At 37.4% G+C, this 23,287-nt stretch overlaps 1 protein-coding gene across 2 annotated transcripts in view; it reads left to right on the top strand.

The window, feature by feature from the left end:
• ABCC4 (ATP binding cassette subfamily C member 4 (PEL blood group)) overlaps nt 1–23,287 on the top strand; it is a gene marked incomplete at both ends in the record, with an annotated part of 148,825 nt that overhangs the window by 87,531 nt on the left and 38,007 nt on the right. For both annotated transcript variants that reach the window (XM_079536324.1, XM_079536323.1), the window contains 4 exons: nt 15,417–15,567; nt 16,171–16,290; nt 20,248–20,358; nt 21,826–21,926. In XM_079536324.1, the coding sequence (XP_079392450.1) occupies nt 15,417–15,567; nt 16,171–16,290; nt 20,248–20,358; nt 21,826–21,926 (483 nt within the window). The remainder of the gene's footprint in view (nt 1–15,416; nt 15,568–16,170; nt 16,291–20,247; nt 20,359–21,825; nt 21,927–23,287) is intronic.

The raw sequence follows: 23,287 nt of genomic DNA, 5'->3' as shown, positions 1-23,287 counted from the left end.
TGCATGTATAATAGTGTGAGGGTTGTGTTGCAGCCCACTTGCGTGATGTGTTTATAGCAAGAAACTGAGTGGGTGTTTTGCATGCCCTGGCATGTGGTTTTAAGGCATGTGAGGTTGTCTGAGGATGCAAAATTTGCTGGGAAAATGCTAGAGAACTCCATGTAAACAGAAGGGACCCAAAGCTGGTGTGGTCTTGTCCATATTTTCTTTTGGGAGCAGACCCTGAAGCAAATTGTCTTGAGAATGACACAGTTTTTATTCTGAGAGAGACAACTGCTTTGTTCCAAAAGCAAGCTGGGAAAGGAGGTAACCTGTATGCAAAGTACATGAGAACTGGGGAATTGGGAAGCCTGTTTATTTGACCAGTGTACACACAGTCCAGGCAGTACATGCTTACAAAATATAACTGATCTGTGATAAAGGTGTAGAAGCTGCTGCATTATACGTGATTGCTTTCTTCTTCAAAGCTTGTAGTGTAAACTGCATGTTACAAACATTTCCCCTCACGCTGTTTAATTTTTTTTTTTAACTAGGCTACTAAGAAACTGTCAAAAATAGGAGGGAAAAAAAAAGGGGCAAAGTTAAAATGCGAAATTTTGTATTTTAAGCAAAAACTTTTCTTTTTCAAAACAAAAAAGCGAAGATGTTGTATGTTCAGTACAGTGTTAAATGAATACAGGCTGAAAGCTTGCCTGTGCCCTTTGATATCAGAGAAGAAAACTTAGGAACTCGCTGTTGTTCAATAATAGGCTGCTATCCATTAGACATAAGCACTTCCTTCTTGTCAGGTTTTCTAAAACTTATTATTCTTGATCAGCAAGCTCGTTGATTAGTTGATGTCTTTTGAAATTCAGTAGCAAAGATACAATATTTATTTCTGAAGAAGCGCAGATCTGTACAAAGGATAACTGTTATCAATTATGATAGAGATCTTTTGTCGCTTGCTTTGTTTGCAGGTGTCTTTTATAAGACCTCCTATAATCCCTTCAGGAAGAAATATTTTCTCCTTTCTAAAAACAGTATTAGCTAAATATAAAAGCTCTGATCCCAGCCATTGTCGCTGATTCTCTGAGAGACATTTCCCAACATTCATTGTTTAAATGGTTGTCAGGAGGAATCAAGTGAAACTTAATAAACAATGCAGTAACTGGTTCATCTTACTTTGTGCGTGGAAGCTTTTCTTGAGCGGATTTGCATTGAAGAAGTGCTCTTTTTTCTGAATTATTACTAGGATTATTGTGAAGCACTGCAGCCCTTTACTATTTTGGCAAGCGAGTGTTTAATTTATATATAAATAAGCAAATTCTAATTGAGCTCTCAAAAGCTACAATACAAACCCGTTTCAGTACCTATACATTAATAATTAAAATATACTAGTTTTAAGAACACCATAATTACTCTAAATACAGACTTTAAGACAATGCTATAAGTTGATAGTGTTCTTTTTGAGTCCCTAATAAGATTTATACACTGTGCTACAGTCATAATGAGCATGATTAGTCTAGACAGCTATACTGCATGAAAATTAATTCCTTAAAGTAAAGGAAGTAAATATTTTGCATCTTTCATTGGATTAATGAAGAAGAAGCAGTTAGTCATGTTCAAGTCAGTGGATGGTTACTGTATATTTAGTTGTTAAAGAAAAAATAGATTTGTGGCAAGCTCAGAATTACATTAGAGGTCTTGTGTACTTTTCTGAAAACCCAGTTAGATTTTGTGAATGCTGCTTTGCAGTAGCTCCCAAAGCACCAACTCTCCCTCTGTCCATAGCTTCCCTCCTTTAAGTTTAAGTGCACCAGAATATTGCATACCTGTCTTTAGAGAGATGGGCAGAAAGCTGTCCTCACTATGAGGAGGCACTCATTTTTTCATCATAACTTAGGACATTAACAGCTAATGGGAAATGTCCTGTTCGTGCAGTTGACTATCCATTCACAGAAAATATCATATTCAGAAGATTTATAAATCAGGAGTAAGCCTCCTTTATGAAAACACTTTTATGGTGTATGTAACTGTGTAGCACTTGAACAGAACTCAGTGAGTAGCGCAAAGCATATCAACAGAGAAGAAACCAAAGGTAAGTTATGTAATTTAACTGAGATATCTTAAGTGCTATGTTTGTGGTCCCATTCAGAACTCATTAACATAGAGAACAAATTGTATGCTCTCCTGTTCTGCTATAAAGGGTCTGGATTCTGGTTGGCCATAAGTTTCTGAACCACTTCTTTGTGAAAATTAAAAAGCAATTTTACAACAGTTTTTATTTCTACTAAATATAGCATGGAATGTATTTGTAAAATCAGATGTTAATTTTTTATAGCTTGATTCAGATAGTGAAAAAGCCAAATGAACTTTTTGGCCATGGTGATGTATTTTTGCTAGTGAGCTTGCTTATTTTTAACCCCTCACCTCAGTACTGTAAGCCTCCTCAGCCTCAGTTCTCCATCTCCCTTTCTTTTTCCTTCTCTGAGTTATGTATTTTTACATATCCTGCAGTCTCTTCAGGTATGTCACTGCTTATATAAGGGTCATTACAGTGCTTTAAATTCTTCTAAGAGGATTTGAGCACCTACTTCATTTAGATCTGTATACTGTATTTATATATTTCTTAGTTTAATCAGAAGGCAGGCCTGACAGCAGCCTCCAAGAGCTACCCAAATATAAATAATTGCAGAAATGCATTCTCTGTTTGATATAAACTTGATCATCTTCTTTATAAGTTGAAAGGAAGAAATTTTGAACTAAAGTCAAGTACCATTTAAAATGACTGGGATTTTGTGACTTAATTTTCTTATTCTCTGAAAATACCAGCTGATGTTGTAGTGTTTTAACCAGCTGCTGTTCCTCCTCCTGCCTTCACCTCTGTTGATGCAGGTTCCAGTGATAGGCGTGGGGCTTGGAATCTGAAATATCATGGTTAAAATGGTTAACAATGTCTAGCTCAGTGCAGCATTAGTAAAACATCCCGTACTTGTTTGAGAGAGGATCAACTAAGAAATAGAATAAAGTAATTTTGTGAGAAAGTACTAGAAATCCAATCCATTCGGTAGTATTTTATGCACATTAGCCCAGATATTCCCAAGAACCTGATAGTATGGATGCTGCATTTTTGAGGGCTCATCAAAGGTTTCTTTTCAGTACCTGAGCTTTCATTTGTGATAGATCTGCAGAGGCTAAACATCTTTGGTATGTGGTCTTCATCAGTGCACCAATGGATGAGTGCACAAGGTGATATGTTGTTAACTGCAAACTGTGCCTATAAACAGAATATTTATTGGATGCTGAAGTATATATCAGACTTCTGCTCTTCTGTTCATTATAATGATAAATTTTAAAGAGTTGTTCTTTCTTCCTGTACTCTCTTACCCTTTCTTCAGTAATCTCATTACCTTTTAACAAAGATGATTTTCTGCTTCAGTTTCTATTGAATTTAAGTAACTTCATGCAATGGCGCCTTAATTTTGATTTCTTCCCGTGTTGAACTGGGGGGAAAAAATCATGATTTGTTTTGGTTTTGGAGAACACTGTGAACATGTGAACTATCTGCAGCTGTCCTTGGAAAAGGGCAGTGATTTATTGAGGAAAACTGAATTGCAAAACCTTTTTCCTCCCCAAAATCAACAGCTTGACTGCGTTTAAATAACTGACTTTTCATATCCTTTCATCACACACAAAGACCTAATCCTGAGACTACTTGAGCCACCAATGTAGGCTGTGGCTGAGACCACCACTGAATGTGCCATTCCCTTCTCACCACACACAAAACACATTGACTGCAGCTTTATGAAGTGAAAATGCTGAAGAAAAGGAAAATGTGAAGGAGGTGTCCACAGTCATTTCTTTTTTTTATTAAAAAAAAAAGGAAAGAAAAGGAGAAAAAAAAAGCTGCTGCATCTGGATATTAGGAACAAAAAGTGCCTCAGACTGGAATAATAGCTTGGGTCACTTGGTTTCATATGTGCAAAAGAGTGGAACTGCCGTTACTTGTTTCCGTACCACTGACCCTTGCATTTTATTGTGTGAAGATTTATTGTGTCAGGGAAAGTGTGTAAAAGGAATTCCAGTATCTTTTAGTTTAACAATGACTTTGTTATTTTGTGATCCCTGTGAGAGGTGGGGTGGTTTTTTTTTTTTTAGTTTTTTTGTTTGTTTGTTTTCTTTCAGTTTAGTTAGGTTTCGTATGTAGGCATGTGAGATGGTTTCAGGAGATGTTTGTGCTCATAAGAGAATAGTTCTTTGTGTGTTTCCGCATGTGCAAAATATAATCTCTAAATATGTTGTGACCAAAAAAAAAACCAAAACAGTGATTGAATCTGTGCTAAATGTCCACAAGTACTTTATAACATGCATGTACACAGAGCAGTCATGTATCTTGGAGAGACCTTCGGGTTTCCCTTCTAGTGAATGTTTTTTAATGATGATTTTATCCCAAGGCTCTGTGTGATGAAGTTTAAATAGTAAATAAGTTTATTCTCCTTTGTTTTTGTGTGTCTTTTTTTAGTTACTTGTTGACTGCTGAAATCTCACCGAACTTTCGCTATGAAGCTAAAATTCAGAGATGTATGCTACAGTGCATCTGCTGGTGCACAAGGAAAGGCCAATTAAAACTAACAGGAAAATAGGAAAATAACAGGACTGTTTATTTTTTTCACTGGTTACTTTTGAACTCTAATTTCAGGAAAGGTTGAAATTAACACTGTAGAAAGCTAACTTTAATTTTAGACATAGCCACTTGATACTTGTATATACTTTCCATTTTGCATTTATTCTTTTGAATTCAAATGAAATTATATATTACAATGCTAAAAAAAAAACCCACAGCTGTCTATCGTGCCCATGTCATTGTAAGGGGTGTGGAAGAAGAATGAGACTTGGCTTGCACTGGTATCTCCAGTACCAACATACAGGAGCTGCGAGTTTAGAATAGCCACTTGACTGAATAATGCAATCCTTTATTGACCTTTTGTTGCTTGGTTGCTGAATGCCTTGATTGTTAAATCCCAGCAGCCAATTAGTCTTCTTGATAGTGACCAGCAGTGGGGATCATGCCAAAACTATGGCTGGTCTTTACGTTGGGCCCGTCATCATATTTCTTGGAATTTAAAGATAAGTCTCTTGCATCACATGAACTGCATAGGTACTCTCATTGTTCATATCTGTATGGGTGGTTTCCTACTTACACAGACTTCAGTTCTCTAGGGAAAGCTACAGGTTTGTTCTCACTAGAGCAGCTCTATGAAATCAGTCCAAATTCTTTTTCTCACCTCATTTTTTTTCCTATTTACATTGATAGGTAGAGTTTTTTAAGAAATCATTGTGTGCAGATGTCATTCTCTGTGTGTTAGTGTCAAGGCAACAGGTATCATTTCAGTAATGAAACTAATTGGTGTGGGAATATAACGTAACTTTGAAAATATTTTAGGGTTATAATTACTTAGTATTGACTATTAATAAAATTTGAGGATGCAACCCAGTGTTTAACATAGGAAAAAATATATATATATTGAAAAAATAATTTCACTGTCTTCTTGTCATCTTGCTTCCTTGTGTGTCTTTACCTTCTCTGTGTTCTTTATGGGTTTACTCTCATTTACGTTTTCAGCTACTAGAAAGCAGAGCAGTTTTGTGGAAGTCCACTAATGTGCTCCAGTTCTGTGTAATCTGGAAGCTCTTCTACTTTACTTATTTTTCTTATGTTAACTGATGCAAATTTCAGAGAGATTCTGTTCATCTGGGCTCTTTGTATCTGTTAGAAGGTGTTTCCTTGTTTGCTTTTCTTACACTGAAAGATAGCGAAGAAGTACTCTTGCATAAGTGAACTTATATTAAAAAAATAATAATAATTCTACAGTATTACTTCTGCTTTAGGTGCCCAAGTGAGAATTTTTATTATTATTTATACTTTTTAAACTTTTTTTTTAAACATTGTTGTGCTCTTTCACATCTCTAGTGTAGCTCAAACATTGTTATTTTGAAAACTTCCAAAGATCATTAACATTTCTAATACTTCACAGTAGCTAGAAATCTTTTAATTCTGCTGTCAGTCATAGAGTGTAACAATCCTGTTCAGAATGGTGATAAGTACAAATCTTCTAGATTGCCTTTAACTACTGATATGGTGTAGATAGGATGTGTGCTTACAAACAAAGTAGGATTTCACTGTTTGGCAAAAGGACTGGAGATTTTACTTTTGATTCAGGAGAGAAGGGGAAACTTTGAGGTTATTTGAATTACTAAGCCATATAAGTGGTGTGTGTTAAATCATGATGCATATTTATTCCCAAAACAAACATGTGAGACAAGGAGTTATCTCCAGCAAAAAAGACAGCATCTCATAAAAATGTGCTGCCAGGATTATGTGTACATCTCATGCAGAACATAACAATTTTTTCGTGCTTTTCATGAGATCTGAAGCTGTGATCTAGCTGTGGGGAACCCTACATCTGATTTGAAAACTCCAGATGAGTTCCTTCTTTGAGACACAGTGGCTTCAATGTGGGCAGAAAAAGATGAGTTCAGTGGGGAACTGAATGTCAAATGTCTTTGTGAAGCTTGTTATCTCTTTGTCTTATATTACATAACAGCTTTATATCATTTAAAGTTTTTTATTAATTTGGGTTGCGCTCTTGAAATTGTAAAAATTTGTATGTCAATATAATGTTTTCAAGAGCTAGACAATAGCAGTTCCCACACTGTGGAAGAATAGAGTGCTGAGTGGTTGCATTTTCTTCCACAGTTGTTTCCCTCAATCTTCTTTGCCTTCTGGTTTTTTTCACACTGGATTTTGAAATAAGCCTGATGTTTAAACAAGCAGAGCTCTCATTATGAAAGTCACTCATTTCATGCTAAAATAAAGGTTTTAGATCTTTCTGAAACTGAGAATTTGCTGGCTTTGGTATCCAATTTATGAAGTTGTCCATGCATCACTTAACATAAGAAAGAATTTTCAGTTTTCTTACTCAGAGAAGTCTGAACTTGGGGACTCAGTATCAGTTATTTGCTGTGGTGTGTTGATGATTTGTCATAATCAAAAGGCCTTCCAGATGGAGAGAAAATGTAGTAAATTATGAACGGCATGCACTTATCACAGTAAATAATCATAGAAGGAAGTTTCTTTTTTCTTGCTTACATGCACCAACAGAGAATGACTGAACTCAGTGAAATGTGATGGTGTTCAGAGGCCTGTGAGGGTGAATTAAAGTATGGGTGCTGAATGTGTCAGGCCACTGTTAGGTGTCCTAGAATTGAGGAACTGCAAAGCAGCATGTTGTTCTGAAGAATTAGGAGTAAAGAGTTTATTTCGAGTAAGAGAGTAGCGTTCTATGTGAGAGTTGCAAAGCTCTGGACAGTCTGGGAAAACAAAACCCTAAGACAGGCTAAAAAGCATTTTTTGCATATCTGCTAGGAAAGAAGGTAACCAGAAAAGTTACTACCAAAAGGTAGTTTATTTCTTAGGATAGCTGGTACTGTAGTGCTTTTTATTTTTCGTAGTTTTGACTTAATTGGAGCAGAGGCCACTGTGAAACATGCAGAAATTCCACCAAAAAGTAAGTAGATAAATACTGTATTTTTAATTGTAAGAACAAACAGCAAATTGTTTGTAAGCTTGTAACTGATGTGAAGCTGAAGAGCTGTGTTACTGAAGAACTCATGTTCCTCAGAAGGGCCCACAGTTCAAATGTTACACAAAGCTATTAAAATTGCTGAAATTGAATTGAATTGACTTTTAGCCAAGCAGTTGTACTTGACTGAGCAGAAGAGGTCACAGAGTTGAAAATGAAATATTCCTGGGAACATTAGCGGGCTGCTCTGGTATTTGGGGGCAAGAGGCCTTGGTCAGAGAAATCCATATAGTTTGTATTGGAGATGTCAAAATTGCCTTTCATTTCCTGGTTCTTTTAGTAGCCATTTGTTTGCAGCATTTACTGTTGAGATGTGAGATCTGCCTCCTGCAATCTATTATTCTGAAAGCAGTAAGATATTTGATAATTTTTTATTTTGCTCTCTATGTATGTGTCCCTCCGTGGAAAAAAGGCCTTTTAAGAGGATTGTGAGCAGAATAAGATCAATACATACTGGTCAGGCGATCTCTGCTGATGAAGTACCAAACATACGAGCAAAGAATGAAATAGGAAATGTACAATTTGTAGTAGTACTAAAGAAAAAAGTACTCACTGCTGAATTAAGCATTTTGATTTTGTCAGGGTCTGTGCTCAGTAGAACTGTATTGGACTAATGTAGTTGGGCAAGAGTTTTGGGAATGGATTCTGAGAAGTAGCTGAGGATCAGAATTTGCCCAGCAATTCTTTAATTTCCTTTTTTTTCTTAAAAAAATAACCCATTTGGCGGCAGGGATCGGCAGAGGAGTTAATGAAAATGCACTGGAAACGTAATTAATGGAAGAGCCGAAAAAGCGACCGCATTTGCTGATGTTATTCAGGAAGCACAGGGTGTTAGACTCCCTGTTTTACGTCCAGATCACAAAATCCCTAAGCTAATGGGATGGAAAGGGATGTTTTCCATGTTCTGAGGAGAAACTCTGAGAGGTTGCCTGGTGCCAGTCATTTTTCAGTATTATTTCAAGCGGATTCTGATGTGAGAAGCTGAGGAAATAAAGCATGTGTATATGCATATTCTTGACTCTCTATGGTTGTTGCTGTTTCTTCAGAATACCACGTACGATTGTGCTTGACATCACGGGTGTTTCAGAGAAAGATTCATCATATTTGTCATTGACTCTTTAGTTTATGAGAGAAGTTTATGTGCGTGTACAGTTTTTCCTTGGGAAAAGAACAGGATAAGAGTATGGTCAGAGGCTGGGGACACTAAAGGAATAAAAAACAAACCTAGCGCTGTTGGACAAAATATATTACCTTTTGGTTAGTAAAAAGAGAGAAATCTTTTTTATAAGCAGATTAGAGTAATGCTAACTCACTCCCTATTAATTTCAAGAAGGGTAACTGTCTTACATGTCCTCATTTCAAAGCCATGCCTTGCTTGCTCAAATCGCTTGAGAATACTTCTGTGCAGAAGTGCTTGCTGGGCACAAAGTGTGATAGCAGAGCATTTCAGAAGATCAGGTTAGAGTTTCTAATCTGGAGTTTCTACTGCTCGTAAATAGAAAAACTGCTTGTGCATAGACATTTACAAAAATGCATATTTGCTCTATCCTTTTTGCCGAACAGGTCAGTATAGCAGACAGCAGTTTCTATGTACAGCGGTTATGAACAGGAACTGCATGTAGAGATGCAGAAGTAGAGGCTGTGGCTTTGACTCTGATAAAACCTTGTGTTTTCATGGAAAATCTTTATTAGCAGTAAGTTATTGCCATGGCCAAAAGACCCTGACAACTACTTACTTAAGAGAGGATAATTTATTGTTAAAAAGAAAATAACCTCTGTGTGAAGTCGTTATTTCGTGCGAAGCTTTAACAAACAAGTACTTTGTGTGTCTGACCAAATCAGAAGGTCTGGAGCTTGATTGTGCATTTTCAAAACTTCAGTATGTGGAAGTCTCAGGCAATGTATGAGCTGTGATTTTTGAGAGTTGCTGCTGGAGTTGAAACCTACGTAAAGTATTGGCACAGAGTGCCAGAAAGACTATTTTAACCCTTCTTGTGGGTTAAAGAGATGAGAGATGATAGGATACTAGTTTAACACAACAAAATGACAGCAGTGTCAATGTGTTAAAGAAAACACCCTTTTATTATAAGGTCACTTGTTAAAGAATAATTGGAGTAAACTTGCCATGGTCCGAAATACTAAGGCTTCTCACTTAATGGCAAAATGCATGCTATGGAAAATGAATGAGAATGGTGGTGGCAGAGAAAACCAAGAAACTTGAGTATATGTTTGTTCACATGGGAGGACAATGATCTAGAAAGGCTGTCTGAAAGAGACCAGAAAGAATAGAGGGTACTAGCATTAAAGATGTGATTGTTAATCTCAGATACATCTCCATGCTATATCTGACAGACACGTTCAGACCACTTGCAGTGATGTGGATTTAGTCACATAAATTCATTGTCTTATTGCTCATAGCAAAATTCTGAGGAGAAAAGAGCATCTTGTATAAGATAAAGTGAGCTTGCTGTTTTTAAAGCTTTTGTAGCTTACAGTATTTAGTTCTTACTTTTTTCTTTCAATCACTTTATCTCTAATTTCTTGCCCAACTATGCTTTTTTTTTTTTTTCACTCTCAGAGCTTTGTTTGTCTTAGCTTGTCTTTATATTCCTGAATTTTCTTGTGGATGTGCATTTTCCTAAAATTAAATTAACACTGTCTGAGGGCTGTTATTCCTGTCGAGGATTTCTGTCACTGTTTTAGAAAAGGAGTCTGTCTGAGATGTCTTTCAGATGTTGGAGTTACAAGAGAAAAAATGCTGTACATAAGTCTTGCTTCTTCATTCAGGACAAATCTCTTGCTGATGGTTTGGTGCAAGCAATACTGCAAAGAATCATATTTCTACCTTTTAAACTCAGTTCTGAAAGAAAATCTGTGCATTTTATTCAACAAGTAGTTTAAAAAAAAAAACACACACCTCAGCTCCAGTCACTTTATCTGAGTGGGTTTCTATCTGGATCTTTTCTGATTTATTTATTTTTTTTTTTAAGTAATAAAGAAATAATAAATAATTCTACAGTGTAGTTGGTGATGCCACACTGAATGCAGTTGTTCCAAGGGAAGTGTTTGCCTCTCTGATCTGCTCATTGCAGTGTTTCCTCACCAAGGAAGCTCGGTCCTTGCTGTTCCAGTACAGCCAGTTGTATGTACATCTGGGCTTTAACGGAGCTGCATGACAGTTGGGCCAGACAATCTGGTCTGAGAAAGCATTTAGGAAAAAAAGATAGGAAAAGGGAAACATCAAAAGTGATTAGGGATTGATTGTGCATGCAGTTACTCGTCAGAGCCAATGAGGAAATAATTTTAGTCAGGGAAGGGGAGGAGAAGGAGGAAAGGTGATGCCAAGCATGTATGAACAGAGTGGGATTTTGTAGTTTCTTGGCCTGGCTTGGCTTCAGACACAGCTGAGCTTGACTGAGAGTGCCTTATGTTAATGCAGTTAAAGTTGTGGACTTGAAATCCAGAACATGCACAGTTGCTGTTATTACATTAGTAAGGCTTCGTATCCATGAGCTGATCCCTGGAAGTGCTTTTTGTTGTTTCAGGAGGTATGCTTTGACTTCTGTTCAAATAGTGGTAAAACCATTATTGCATTCCTGCAGTTCTTGAAATTTGACAGCAGATTCAGTCGTCAGAATGCAGGTACCTTCTTGTTGGGCCATAGATGCTTAGAGAGCTGCAGGCAGTGGGCACCGTGGCACTACAGTTAGAAGGCTCTAGAGAAATGCTCAACTGCTGAGTCGCTAGATATCCTCTTAACCGCTTAAGCTCTGTCTCTTTCTAAGTTCAGACAAATGGGACAGGAATTTAGCTGTGTAGCTTGCATATGGACTTCTACATTCAGGTTGATGGGTCTCACGTGCCATCTCTTTGGTTCCACTTGACCATTAGAGATCCTACGTGCACATTTGCTGCAAGTGCAGAATGACATGGTTCCTGTGGTAGTAGGTAGGCCCAATACTATTCACATCTGTCAAATCCGTGCTGATAAAGGCTTGCCACATCACACTAGTCAGTTGAACAGTCGTACAACTGCATGATACCCCTTAACTGTGTGTTTTACAAATATGCTGAAATGAATTGCAAACTGCATTTAAAAAATAAAAAATAAAAATAAAAACCTTGGGCTTACGTGAGGAGAAAAAGGACTGTAAGAAGTGTGGGTACAAACCACCGGGGCCAAGGTGCCAGCGGACCTGAGCAATTCATCTACGTGAATGCTTAGTGCCTTCCTCAAAGTGCTCGACCAGATATGAAATATTGAGCATTGGAATGGAAGCAGTCGGTGGATAAAACAGGGGACATTCTTGTGAGACGTCTTAAAGCTCTCAAAATTTTACTAATATATTTTAATGAATGTTTTCAAACGGTTTACAACTTGTCATAAGGTTCCTGGCATTATATAAATGGTGTCATTTCTGCAACAGACTTTAGCTTGTGATTTGTTATTCTCATGTTTTCTCAGATTTTAATGGCTCTTTTCTTACTGTTTTGTTATGTCACTTTAAATGCTTTTCTGGTATGTGGTTAGAGTACAAAAAAACCTTGTTGTACATCAAAACCTTTTTGAGACAGAAACTTCAAGATATCACTCCTTGTACCTGTAAGAATTATGAATATGTAGATCATCAGAAGATGAAGGGGAGGCATGGGTTTTGCACATGAATGCACTGATCTGAGTACTCACTTCCCCAGAGGCTTTTAGGAGACTATGCTTGCTCTAGTGAGAACTGCAGTAGGATGAGCTTTCTTGAAGAAAAATAAGCTGCAGTGAGTAGTGTGACTAATCAGAGCATGAGGGAAGCCCTTCATGACACTTGCAAGCAATGGGATGGCCCCAACAGAAACAGCATTTGATTTTTCTATAATTTCCATATTCTGTATTTCTAAGGATAGAGTATGCGGTCTCAGAGCAGGTCTGTGAGTGGGTGATTCTTCTTTCTCCAAGGAAACTGAAACAAGTTTGAATGTGGACACTGGGCAATATGGTTCAATTTGTAAACAAATTAATGTGATCTTGCCTGGCATCCAGGTCTTTTGAGTCCTGGTAACCTCTGCATCTGTTGTCTCTAATATAAGATGGTACTGTTTTCAGTACTGTGCTGATAGCAATAAAATGTAATTAATCAGCTCCTTTTTAAAAAAAAAAATAAAATTGGCAATTGTTTTCTGCACAGCATTACAAAAGACTTCAAAATGCTGAAGTTAAGAAACATGATAAATTTTGCTGATTTTTATGGGCTGTATTTCTTTTGTGTAACGTAGTTTTCTGTTGTGCTTAGCTTTTTGATACGATTTTCAACCGTAAGCTGATTCTACCAGACAAGGCCTAGATAGCCAGTCCTGCCAAATGATTACGTAGGTCATTGCTCCTCTCTAGAGAAGAGAGCAGTCTGACTGCTCGCATTATCATTATCAGCAGCCTACTGATTATCCTAGGTCCTTCTGCTTGCATGCTGTGCATCTACTAGAAGTTCAGGCAGCCTTCAGCTAAAGGGGTTGGTTATCTGTTGTGAAACTCAGGAACTAGAACCCTTGCCTTACCTCACACAGTAACTGCTTGATTACAGTCTGCAAGTAGTTGTGTCTGGCTTTCAGACTTCTTCATTAGGAGTTAATTTATATGCAAGTTTGGTTTTCCAAAAAAACAACACACATGACTGATCCACCCTATCATACATTTTTATAATGATAAGGTGGTGCAGGCTCATCTAAAATTCCTTCCGAGGGCGGTGCCAGATTTTTACTTTAGTCATCCTAACCATCTTTTCCTTCCCTGTATTTTTGTTGCAGCAAGGCTTTGTTTACATGAGCTGGATCCTAATAGATCCTACTCCCACCCCTACCAGCACTTCGCAGTGTGTTATAGATTATTATCACTAAAACTTCAGTTTTGTGGGGTTTTTTTCCAATTGTTTTATTTTCTTAAAGAAATGTTTCATTTTCTTCGTAATTCTATTATTTGAAGCAGCTTTCCTTATTGTTTCACTTCATTTGCAGCTCATAGTATGGGGAGACAATTACTTCACACGCTGTTCTCTTGTCACTTCCTAGGAATGATGCAGTTTAGCTCATAGTCCAGCAAAGGTGACAGAGGGAGATGGGGAAGGCAGGAGATGTGTCAAGCAAGTTTGGGACCAGAGTGTCCAAGGGAAGGAACTGACTTCAGTCTCTATTTACCACTGAGGATAGAGTTGATGGAGCCTTCAGAAATTAGGTAGCATGTGGATGGCTGATGGCTTAGCAAAGACAAGGAATAACACTGGGAAACAGTGATCTAGGCAAGAGAAAATTTGAGACAGGAGTCTTTATTTCCATTCTCATCCCTTTTTCACAACAAAAACTAAATATGCTGGTGGGATTTTAAAGAATGCTGGAGAAGTAGAACATGTTGGGAAGGGCTGACAGCATCGGTAGTGAGGAGTCAGGGTGCTTTGTTTTGTTTGGTGCTGACATAACCATTTGTGTAATGGATCCAAGTGAAATACCACGCACTCTCGCTACCATGTACCTCCCCATGATGAAATCTAGGTAAAATGTTTGCAATCTACTCTGTCTATCTAGAAGGTCAAACAACATGATGCCATTAATAACTTCACCCACAGATGAGCAGTGGAGTAGTAATTCAGCTTTCTTCAGAGCTCCTATCCTATTCCTATCTGATAGCTATTTTCCTTAATAAATTTATGAGACCTTGTAGCATGCTTTCAGGATCTCTGAAATTGAAGGCTTTTCTGCTGATAAACCTTCTATCATCAGCTAAGATCTCACCTAAAGCCAGAGACTAAATTGTGCTAACTCATGCAGTCATTATGCTTAACATCTGTGGGTTTACTTTTTGGTCAGGTGAAAATAGGGGAGAGTTAGAGAAGCCACAAAAAAAACACAAATGTAGGGGAAACGGTTGTGTTCAGTTTTGACTGTATGGTGTGCGGTGGCTACCAGAAGCATGACAGGAAATTCACTGTTTCATTGACAATTCCAGTGAAAGTATTTGAAAAACCTGGTAGCTATCTACTATCCAGCTTGAGCTGTTCTGTTGCTTAATTTTTTTTTGACTGGATGCATAAATAAAGGGACAGAAACCTTTTAGCTGCAAGACATACATCTTCAAGATCCAGTGGTTACTAATAATTTTTGACAGAATTTACTTATGCACAGTATGTGATGATGAGGAGGGCTTCCACATTGTCTTTGAAGTAGAAACAGTTCTGGAAATATTGCCATCTCTAAGGAATTCTTAAGTAAATATAATACAGGAATTTAGTATGGAGCTAGAGTTTCTGTTGCCTGATTTTTATACAAGTGGGTTACAGGTCTTTGTTGAAAGTTAGTCTTCCAAATGTCGAATTTTTTAACTGGAAGTCAATCTTTCAGCAGTCTGTCTTTTCACCTGGAGTGAAAAAATGGAACTGATTCACCATATAGATTGGGTTCATCAAAGATTAGTTGTCTGTTTCATTATTATCATTTTGTGCCAGCAGTCAAAGAACAGCCCGTAAAGTGGGATGATTGTGTTCAGTCAATTAATTTTATAAAGATATTTCTTAAAGAACAAATAATACATAAGAAAACCATGAACTGCACAATTGGTCAATTTAGGTATTACTATAAAGTCTTCAAGCTTTTTTAAAAATAAATGTAGCTCATATGTTACACAGTGCTTCTGCTCTAAAATTTGGTAGCTTTGTTTAAACGTTTAAGTGTCTCAATTGTGTTAAACAGTTTTTATACTTGTTCTAAATTAAATTCTTCTGGCAAATGATTTCTTATTTTGTTTCTATTGTGTTGCAGACTCTTCTACAGATTTTTGGTGTGGTGGCTGTGGCTGTGGCAGTGATTCCTTGGATACTCATTCCCTTAATTCCACTATTTATTCTTTTCATTTTTCTTCGACGATATTTCTTAGACACTTCAAGAGATATTAAACGTCTAGAATCCACAAGTATGTAGCTTGGTGGGACTGAATGTTAGTTTGGACGCTGTTTATTATTATGTGAAATGCTAGCATTTTATAGACAGTCCACCAAAGATTCTTCTGTTATGCAAATGACTTCCTTATTGCCTTTCTTCTCAGCTAGTGGATTACATACTTAACTCTCGTTTTTGTGTAGTGACAGCCTTAGGTATATCAGTTTAACTGTCTGTAACTGAATTTTGTTACAAACGTGCTAAGTAGCTGGTCTTTGGGACCTTACATGCGCATCGTAACAGTGCTTCTGATCTAATCTGATTCTTGTGCCTGACTTTAGCTTGACTGTGATATGAAATATGAAGTATTATCAATAACAAACATGTTTGCCTCATGTCATTAATAAAGGTCAAAGAATTTCTTCAGTGACAGCTGTTGTTGGAAGACATTTTTGTATATATTAATCATTCTTACTGTCTGACTGATTCTAAGATACTGTTTGTGTATTTTGAAAGGATGCAGTACAGTAACTTGTATGGTTAAGCACAAAGTAGTAGGATTAATGATTAGTTCTACAAAAAAGAATTAAACGTTGCCCTTCAGCTATTGCTAAGTTACTCTCATTTCCCTTTGTAGCTCGGAGTCCAGTGTTCTCCCACTTGTCGTCATCCCTGCAGGGCCTTTGGACTATTCGGGCTTTGAAAGCAGAAGACAGATTTCAAAAATTATTTGATGCACATCAAGACCTCCACTCAGGTTTGTGATAAACGGACATGAAAATTCAAATACTTACTTTGTAGGAGGGAAAAATCTTATGCCTTCAATGACATGTATATAATGTACATTAAAAATCAATAGGAGCTGTGCATTTTGTCTCCTTAGGGTGAAATTTCTCTTTTAGAACAAAAAAAAAGTTATTATCTGTCTAGATTTTGAGCGTTCACTTTGGGCTGTAATATTATTTGAAATACCCTTGGATATGTTTCAGCAGTGTCATTTTAAACAATTTTAAATTAAACATTTTAAATTGTGCCTGAAAAGAATGTCTAAAGAATAATTTTTGACATTTTCCTGGATTTCATCTTGAAAAAGACAGGGGGAGAGGGAAACAAGCTATATTATGAAGAATATTAATTTAATATTAAGTAGTGTGCTAGAAATCAGCAGTGATAATTAATATAAATCACAGTCTTGGAAAACTTTTGTGAATCTCTTTTTTACTTTGAATAACTTTCGGGACTTAAATATAAAAAAAATATAATTAACAAGACCAGAGGATACAAAACATTAGCAAGCAGAATTAATAGGATTTTGGTTTGTGCTACGACTTCTTACCTTCTATCAATTAAATACTCTCTATTGGAATGTTCTTCAAGATACAGCAGAATGCAAGTTTGCAGTCTGGTATTTGTTAGGTAAGATCTTGAATTTCCATGTCATAAGATGTGCAAATATATGGCTTTTTTATATCTATATACAAGTTCTATGGCTTTTTTCTCATTTTTTGACTTCTAAAGATTCAGACCACAACAGAACTTATGATCATTTCTGACTCGCTGTTTATCACAAGCCATAGAAACTTGCACACTTTGTGTTGAGTGGAGGAATTTTTGATTGAGAAAACATACTTTCCAGGGAGACACCTCTAGATTTGAATTTCCCATTTATTGGGATTTTCAATTTGTTGTGTATAATTTGTCAGTAGTTGGTTGTAAGGGAACACAGAGTTGTTGTATCTTTAGTAGGAGAAACTGCATATACAAGTTAAACTATGCAAAGAGGACTGTGACCTTTAAAATAAATCTTTTATTGTATTTTATGATCAAATCAAAGGAGCATAAACACACTGTTTTTCACTCTTATGCCTCTATATCTTAAAAAACTATCAAGAACACTTCCATGGGGCAGTTCAGGAGCCTGCTGTAGTGATTAAATTTTAGTGCTTAAAATTGCAGTGTTTTATGTACCTACGTGCTTCATTTCCCACTAAAGTATTTAGAGTATGGCAACTTGCTTAGTATATGTATTTTAAGATTCTTGGAGGGAATATTAGCCAACAGTGTGCCTGAGCAGCAAAGAAGGCCAACAGCATCCTGTACTCTGCTAACAGGAGCTCAGACAGAGGAATGAGGAATGTGATATCCCCCTCAGCACTTGTTAGGCTTTATATGGAGTGGGTTCAGTTGAGGAGTCACTAAGATGATCAGAGGACTATGAGGAGAAGATGAGAAAACTGAAAGCTTCTAACTTGTGGATGAGAAAGGTTAGAGAGGATCTTGTCAGTGCCAGCATCCAGTGAGAGCAGTACAGAAATGGACAGAATGAAACTGTTCACAGGAGGATTGTGAAAACAGGAATGATTTGAAATAATTTGACATGAAAGGCTTTTTACTGTGAGGACAGTCAGAATAGAGGATCAGGATGTCCAAAGACTAAGCAGGCTCCATCCATTATTGGGATTTTCAAGACCCAGCTGCAGTAATTGTGAAACAGTGTGATCTGACTTCAGGACCGGCCCCACTTTGAGCAGGTGGTTGGTACCTCCCAGGGCTATTTCTACCCTGAATGATTCTTTGATACAGAATGCGTGCAAACTGTTGTTGATGGAAGAGAATAATCTTCTGTGCTAGCTCACAGAGTTGGAGTATTGAGTTCTTAAGCGCCTCAGAGGGGTTTAAATTCTTTCCTGAACCATACAGTGTTCTTCCAGTCAGCAGTGTTTTTGTTTAGTGCTTTTTGCTGGGGTATGCTCCACTCTATGTAAGGCTGAGCCTAGAAAACAGGACACTGCCTTCAAACCCTGTTTCAGGGATGCCTATGAATGTGGTTTTAAGTAACCTTTATGTAAGAAACATCTAAAAGGCTTCTTGAGGTTTGAACTAAGGCTAAGCTTCCTTCCTGTCAGTGCACCATCTCTACGAGAGAGTCCTGAGTCATCAACAGTTACAACATGATGAGTTTTTGTTAGTACCCAGGAATGTCGTATTCCTGTATACACAGTGGCCCCAATTACACGGGGAGATTGCAGAACGATCAGTGTCTCTAGCAGACAGTTTAGTGCACCTCCCTGGACAACAGGAATGGAGCAAAACCTTGGAGTTGAAAATCTCCAACACCTTTGTCACATTTCTCTGTTTTCAGAGATACCCAGCTCCTAGGTATCAGAGAGATATCCATGCCCTGGGTCATGTCAGGGCAACAAAACTGGTGAGGGGTCTGGAGCAGAAGTTTTACAAAGAATGACTGAGGGAACTGAGATTGTTTAGTCTGGTGGAAAGGAGGCTCAGGGATGACCTTATTGCTCTCTAGGACTACCTGAAGGGAGGTCGTGGTGAGGTGGAGGTTGACTTCTTCTCTTGTGTAACTTGTGATAGGACTAGAGGAAATGGCCGCAAGTTGCACCAGGGGAGATTCAGGGTGAATGTTAGGCAAAACAACTTCTCAGAAAGAGTGGTCAGGCAATGGAATGGGCTGCCCAGGGAGGTGGTGGAGTCACCATCCCTGGAGGTGTTCAGGAAACATTGAGATATTGTACTGAGGGACATGGTTTAGTGGGAAGTGGTGGCAGGTGGATGACTGGACTGGATGATCTTGGAGGGCTTTTCCAACCTTGGTGATTCTATGATTCTGAAGTTTCACCATGAATTCTATTTCTCAAATTAGGCTTGTGACTTTATATGATTCCCCTTTCTGCACATGTAATTTCATTGGGCCCAGTACTGAGTGCCTTTTGTTTAATGAAATCATGTATATGCAGTTAGAGCTGATATAATTGGAACTAGGAAATTACCAGGTCTGGCTTTTGCCTGGCTGCCCATCATTGTCATCTTCACTCTTCCCCCCCACCCTCCAGAAGTTAGCATTGGTTAAAGACAAGCAGTGCAGAAAGCATTGGGTTGGCAGTCTTTTATGTGACTTGGTAGCAACTAGAACAATACATCTAACTGTATCCTAAGCAATATGTAATGCCATGCTTTGTTATGGGTATTTCACTTCTGATTTTGGCCTTGAATTCAAACACTTTACCTTCTGTATTCAGTGTCTTTTGCTGCTGTCTCCTGTATCTTGTACTGCAGAATATCTATATGGGATGGAAATTAGCACCAAATTGTGAACACTTGCTTACATATGTAAGTGGCCAGTGGAAATGTTCACCTGTAACCTTCTCCAAAAGTAGATGTATGCTTTTGGTCAGTTGAACAGCTCTGTAGCTCCACTCACTTTATTGAGTAGCTCTAATCTGCTTAACCACTTGCAGCTGTCTTCTAGAGGCTTTACTCCGACATTTGTGCTGTGATACTCCATCCAAAAGCCTGTAGAGTCTAGTCCAGTTAAAGCAAATGTAGTTGTACTTCTGCTTTTTGTCTGGAACTCCTGTTCATAGTCCACTAGAATTAAGGAAAGGCTTCTATTTTAAATAAATATGCTGTGCTTCAGGCCTTTTTCTTCCTGTTACTGAGTGTTACGCTAGCTTTGGTTGCTGTTAATGTGATTACTAGGTCAGACCACTCCAGGAAAACTGGACAGTATTCTGATGATCATCTCATAGAGATGTGCACTTGAAGATGACAACTGTAATTGATAAAAAAGGAACAACAGAAAAAAAAATGTAAAAAGGCTTTCTAATATAAATGTAAACTGATTTAATAGTAATTATACAGCTCGGTTTTCTAATAATCCACTGATCTAATGTCCTTCTAAAATACCATTTAGAGGCCTGGTTTCTATTTTTGACGACCTCGAGGTGGTTTGCTGTGCGTCTGGATGCCATCTGTGCCATTTTTGTTATAGTGGTTGCTTTTGGTTCCCTGCTTCTTGCCAAGAGTAAGTACAGACGTTAGAAAAAGTTCACCCAGTAATTACCATGTATAGTAATGCCTAATTCTTTTTCATAGTTTACTGTTTCTAATTGTTTAAGGACCATAATTAAGTTAAATGTTTCTTTCTAGATCATGATCTCTTCCTCAATCTAGAGCATTGGGTCTCTATCTCCTTTTCTGCAAATATTGGAAGCAGTTCAGACATCTTCTGGGCATGCATTTACCATCGTCCTCAAATGTGCAAACAAACTTGCAGATCTGCACTTCACTTGGGCGATTCTGGCTTTCAGAGCAATAACAACAAATAAATCTTTTTTTGTCACCTTTGCCTTTCTTTTTTAGCCCTACAGGGCTTTGCTTTTCATATTGAAACACCCACAGAGCTGCTTCTTAACAGCTCTTTTCCTTTCTGCACATGGCACAGTAGGCAAAAAGGCAGACTAAAATTCCTAGGGATACTTTTCTAATGTCTTGGATCAGCAGGATAAGCAAGTTGGAGAAAGAAAATCACCTTGTAATGATGCATTTTGTATTCACTGTCACTCACGAACTGTCATTAGTGTATGCATCATCCAGGATGTAATTGGGTAGATGTACTAGAACGAGATAGTCATCTAAAGTATGAGGGAAGAAGTAATTATCTTGGACGTGAAAATTAGTGCTAATTTGCTGTTTTTGTTTCTTTTCTTTTTCCTTTGGACAAGTTATGTGTATGCATGTGCGTTTCAAAATTTGAACACTCTACACTTCTTGATACTGAAAATTTTGAGCCAGATTTGAAGTTAATAGAATGCAAACAGACAAGTCAAAACAATGGTCCTGAATCTTTCCTTGCCTCTGGATAAGGAGTAGCTCTCTTGAAGTCAATAGAGCTGTGCTAGGATAAAGTTCAAGTAAGTTAGAAAACAATCATGCTTAATATTGGGGCAGACGTAATTATTTTATTTTATGAGAGTAGGCCCACTGAACCCAACAAATCTTTATGTAAATAGGGGGAAAATATTCTGTACAGTTATTTTATCTGATCACTTAAAACTGTACAGAGTTTATGTAAATGTTCTTAAGTTGAAATCATTTTGCGATTATTTTTTGTTCAGATTTAGAGGTTGATATAATTCCTTCATAAAAGACTGGAAACTTACCAATGCTTAGCTGGGTAGGAATGACCTAATGAGATATGTAAGTATGGTCTTGAGACCGAGTCTCAGTTTTAAGATAAAATACCTGGCCAAGTATCAAGATTCATTTCAAAAACACAAATAATATCCAAATCATATCCCCAGAAAGTGCTGCAAGAAACTGTTCTGCCTGGAGCTACTCATTGCACACACAGATGGTAAGTATGGTGTAACCAAACAAAATTCTGGCTGTGATAATTCCATCATGTAAGAAACCTCATGAAAGTGAAGTTAACTAGAATTGTGTAATTAGTAGTGTACCTATTTGATTCTCTCTTTTCTTTGTTCTGCAGCTTTGAATGCGGGGCAAGTTGGTTTGGCACTGTCCTATGCAATCACTCTCATGGGAACATTCCAGTGGGGTGTGAGACAAAGTGCTGAAGTTGAAAACCTGGTAACGTTTATTTCTTCCTTTTCACTTCTTGGTTCCTTTGGGTAGTTGTGAAACATGATGCTTTAAGGACGGCAGTCTTCTTAGTTAACTTAGGATGTTAATTACCTCCTTGGGCAACTGAAACACTGTTTAAAGACAGTAGAGAAAAACAGCTTCTCCTAGAGTACAGTTTGTCTCACTGATTTTTGAATGTCTATTCGGATGAATTGTCCATCTCTGTTGATAGTATGGGAACCTTTATAATCTCCCTTCTTTGGTAGAAAGAAGACTGTCTAGTTTTGATGTAGAATCTGCATTCGAAGTCAGTAAGTAAGATTTTTTCTTAAAGACTTTTTTAGATTGGATTTTTTCTTTTTTTTTTTTTTTTTTTGCACACATTGCTGCATGTTTTATTTTTGTTTATATCCATCATTAGGTTTTTTGTGATCCTGATAATTCACTGTAAAGGCTTACACGTTCTTCACTTGTTATAAGTTAACAAGTATTTGAAAATATTTAAGTTTATATTCACCTGAGAGTTTTGAATATATGTAAAACAATATACTTTTCACCAATTTACAACATTTACTAGCATGCTCTATTTTGTCTATTTTCTTTTTAAGCTAATGTGTAAGAAAAAAGGGTTATAAAAGGAACATACTACATCATAAATCTGTTTGGGTTGAAAGGTGAAGGTTGCTTGTAAATATGGCCGTACTCTAGGAGACATATATATTCTTTTAATAAAAGGAACAAAACTATGTTTAATAGCAGATTAAATAAATAACAATATTAGGTGTGTTATTGGTGGTGGTGATAGGTGTTTTTTTGGCTAGCACTTTGCTTCTCCGTAGCGTTTTTCAGACATGAATAAGCTAATGGTCACACACTTTGGGGAAATTCAGAGAAGTTCTTGGGATTTCTTTTTGTACCAGCTAGGAAGATTTGGAAGGATAAATCTATTGCATTCTTGTGTAGTGAATTACTCTGTGAGAAGCTGTGATTCAAAAATACCTTGGAGGAAAAAGACTCACCATTCACCAGCTGGCTTTCTAGTGGAATATTGATCATTTCATGGGGCTGTGACAGGTGGGCATCCAGCAGGAATCTTGTGTTGTTAAAGGCTGACTATTTTGGGGGGAGGCAAGAGCAGTTCCCTTTCTACAGTTCTTTCTTTACACATTTTTCGTCTGAGCCTGTTTTGTAATGTGGAACGGGTAGGTAGCAGTGAGGTCAGGGAACGCGTTGCCTGGTGACTGCTGTTCTTTAAAGCCACTTCAGGGAAGGTAAGCTTGCTGGATATCTTCATGATGACTTTTTTTAAAATCCATCTATGCACAGATACAGTTAAGTAAAATAAGCTGTACAGATAGTTGTTTGGG

Source organism: Tetrao urogallus (genome assembly GCF_951394365.1).
Source record: "Tetrao urogallus genome assembly, chromosome: 1".
Classification (NCBI taxonomy): Eukaryota; Metazoa; Chordata; class Aves; order Galliformes; family Phasianidae; genus Tetrao; species Tetrao urogallus.
The sequence above is the reverse complement of the archived record's forward strand: the minus strand, read 5'-3'. Positions and strand labels throughout refer to the sequence as shown.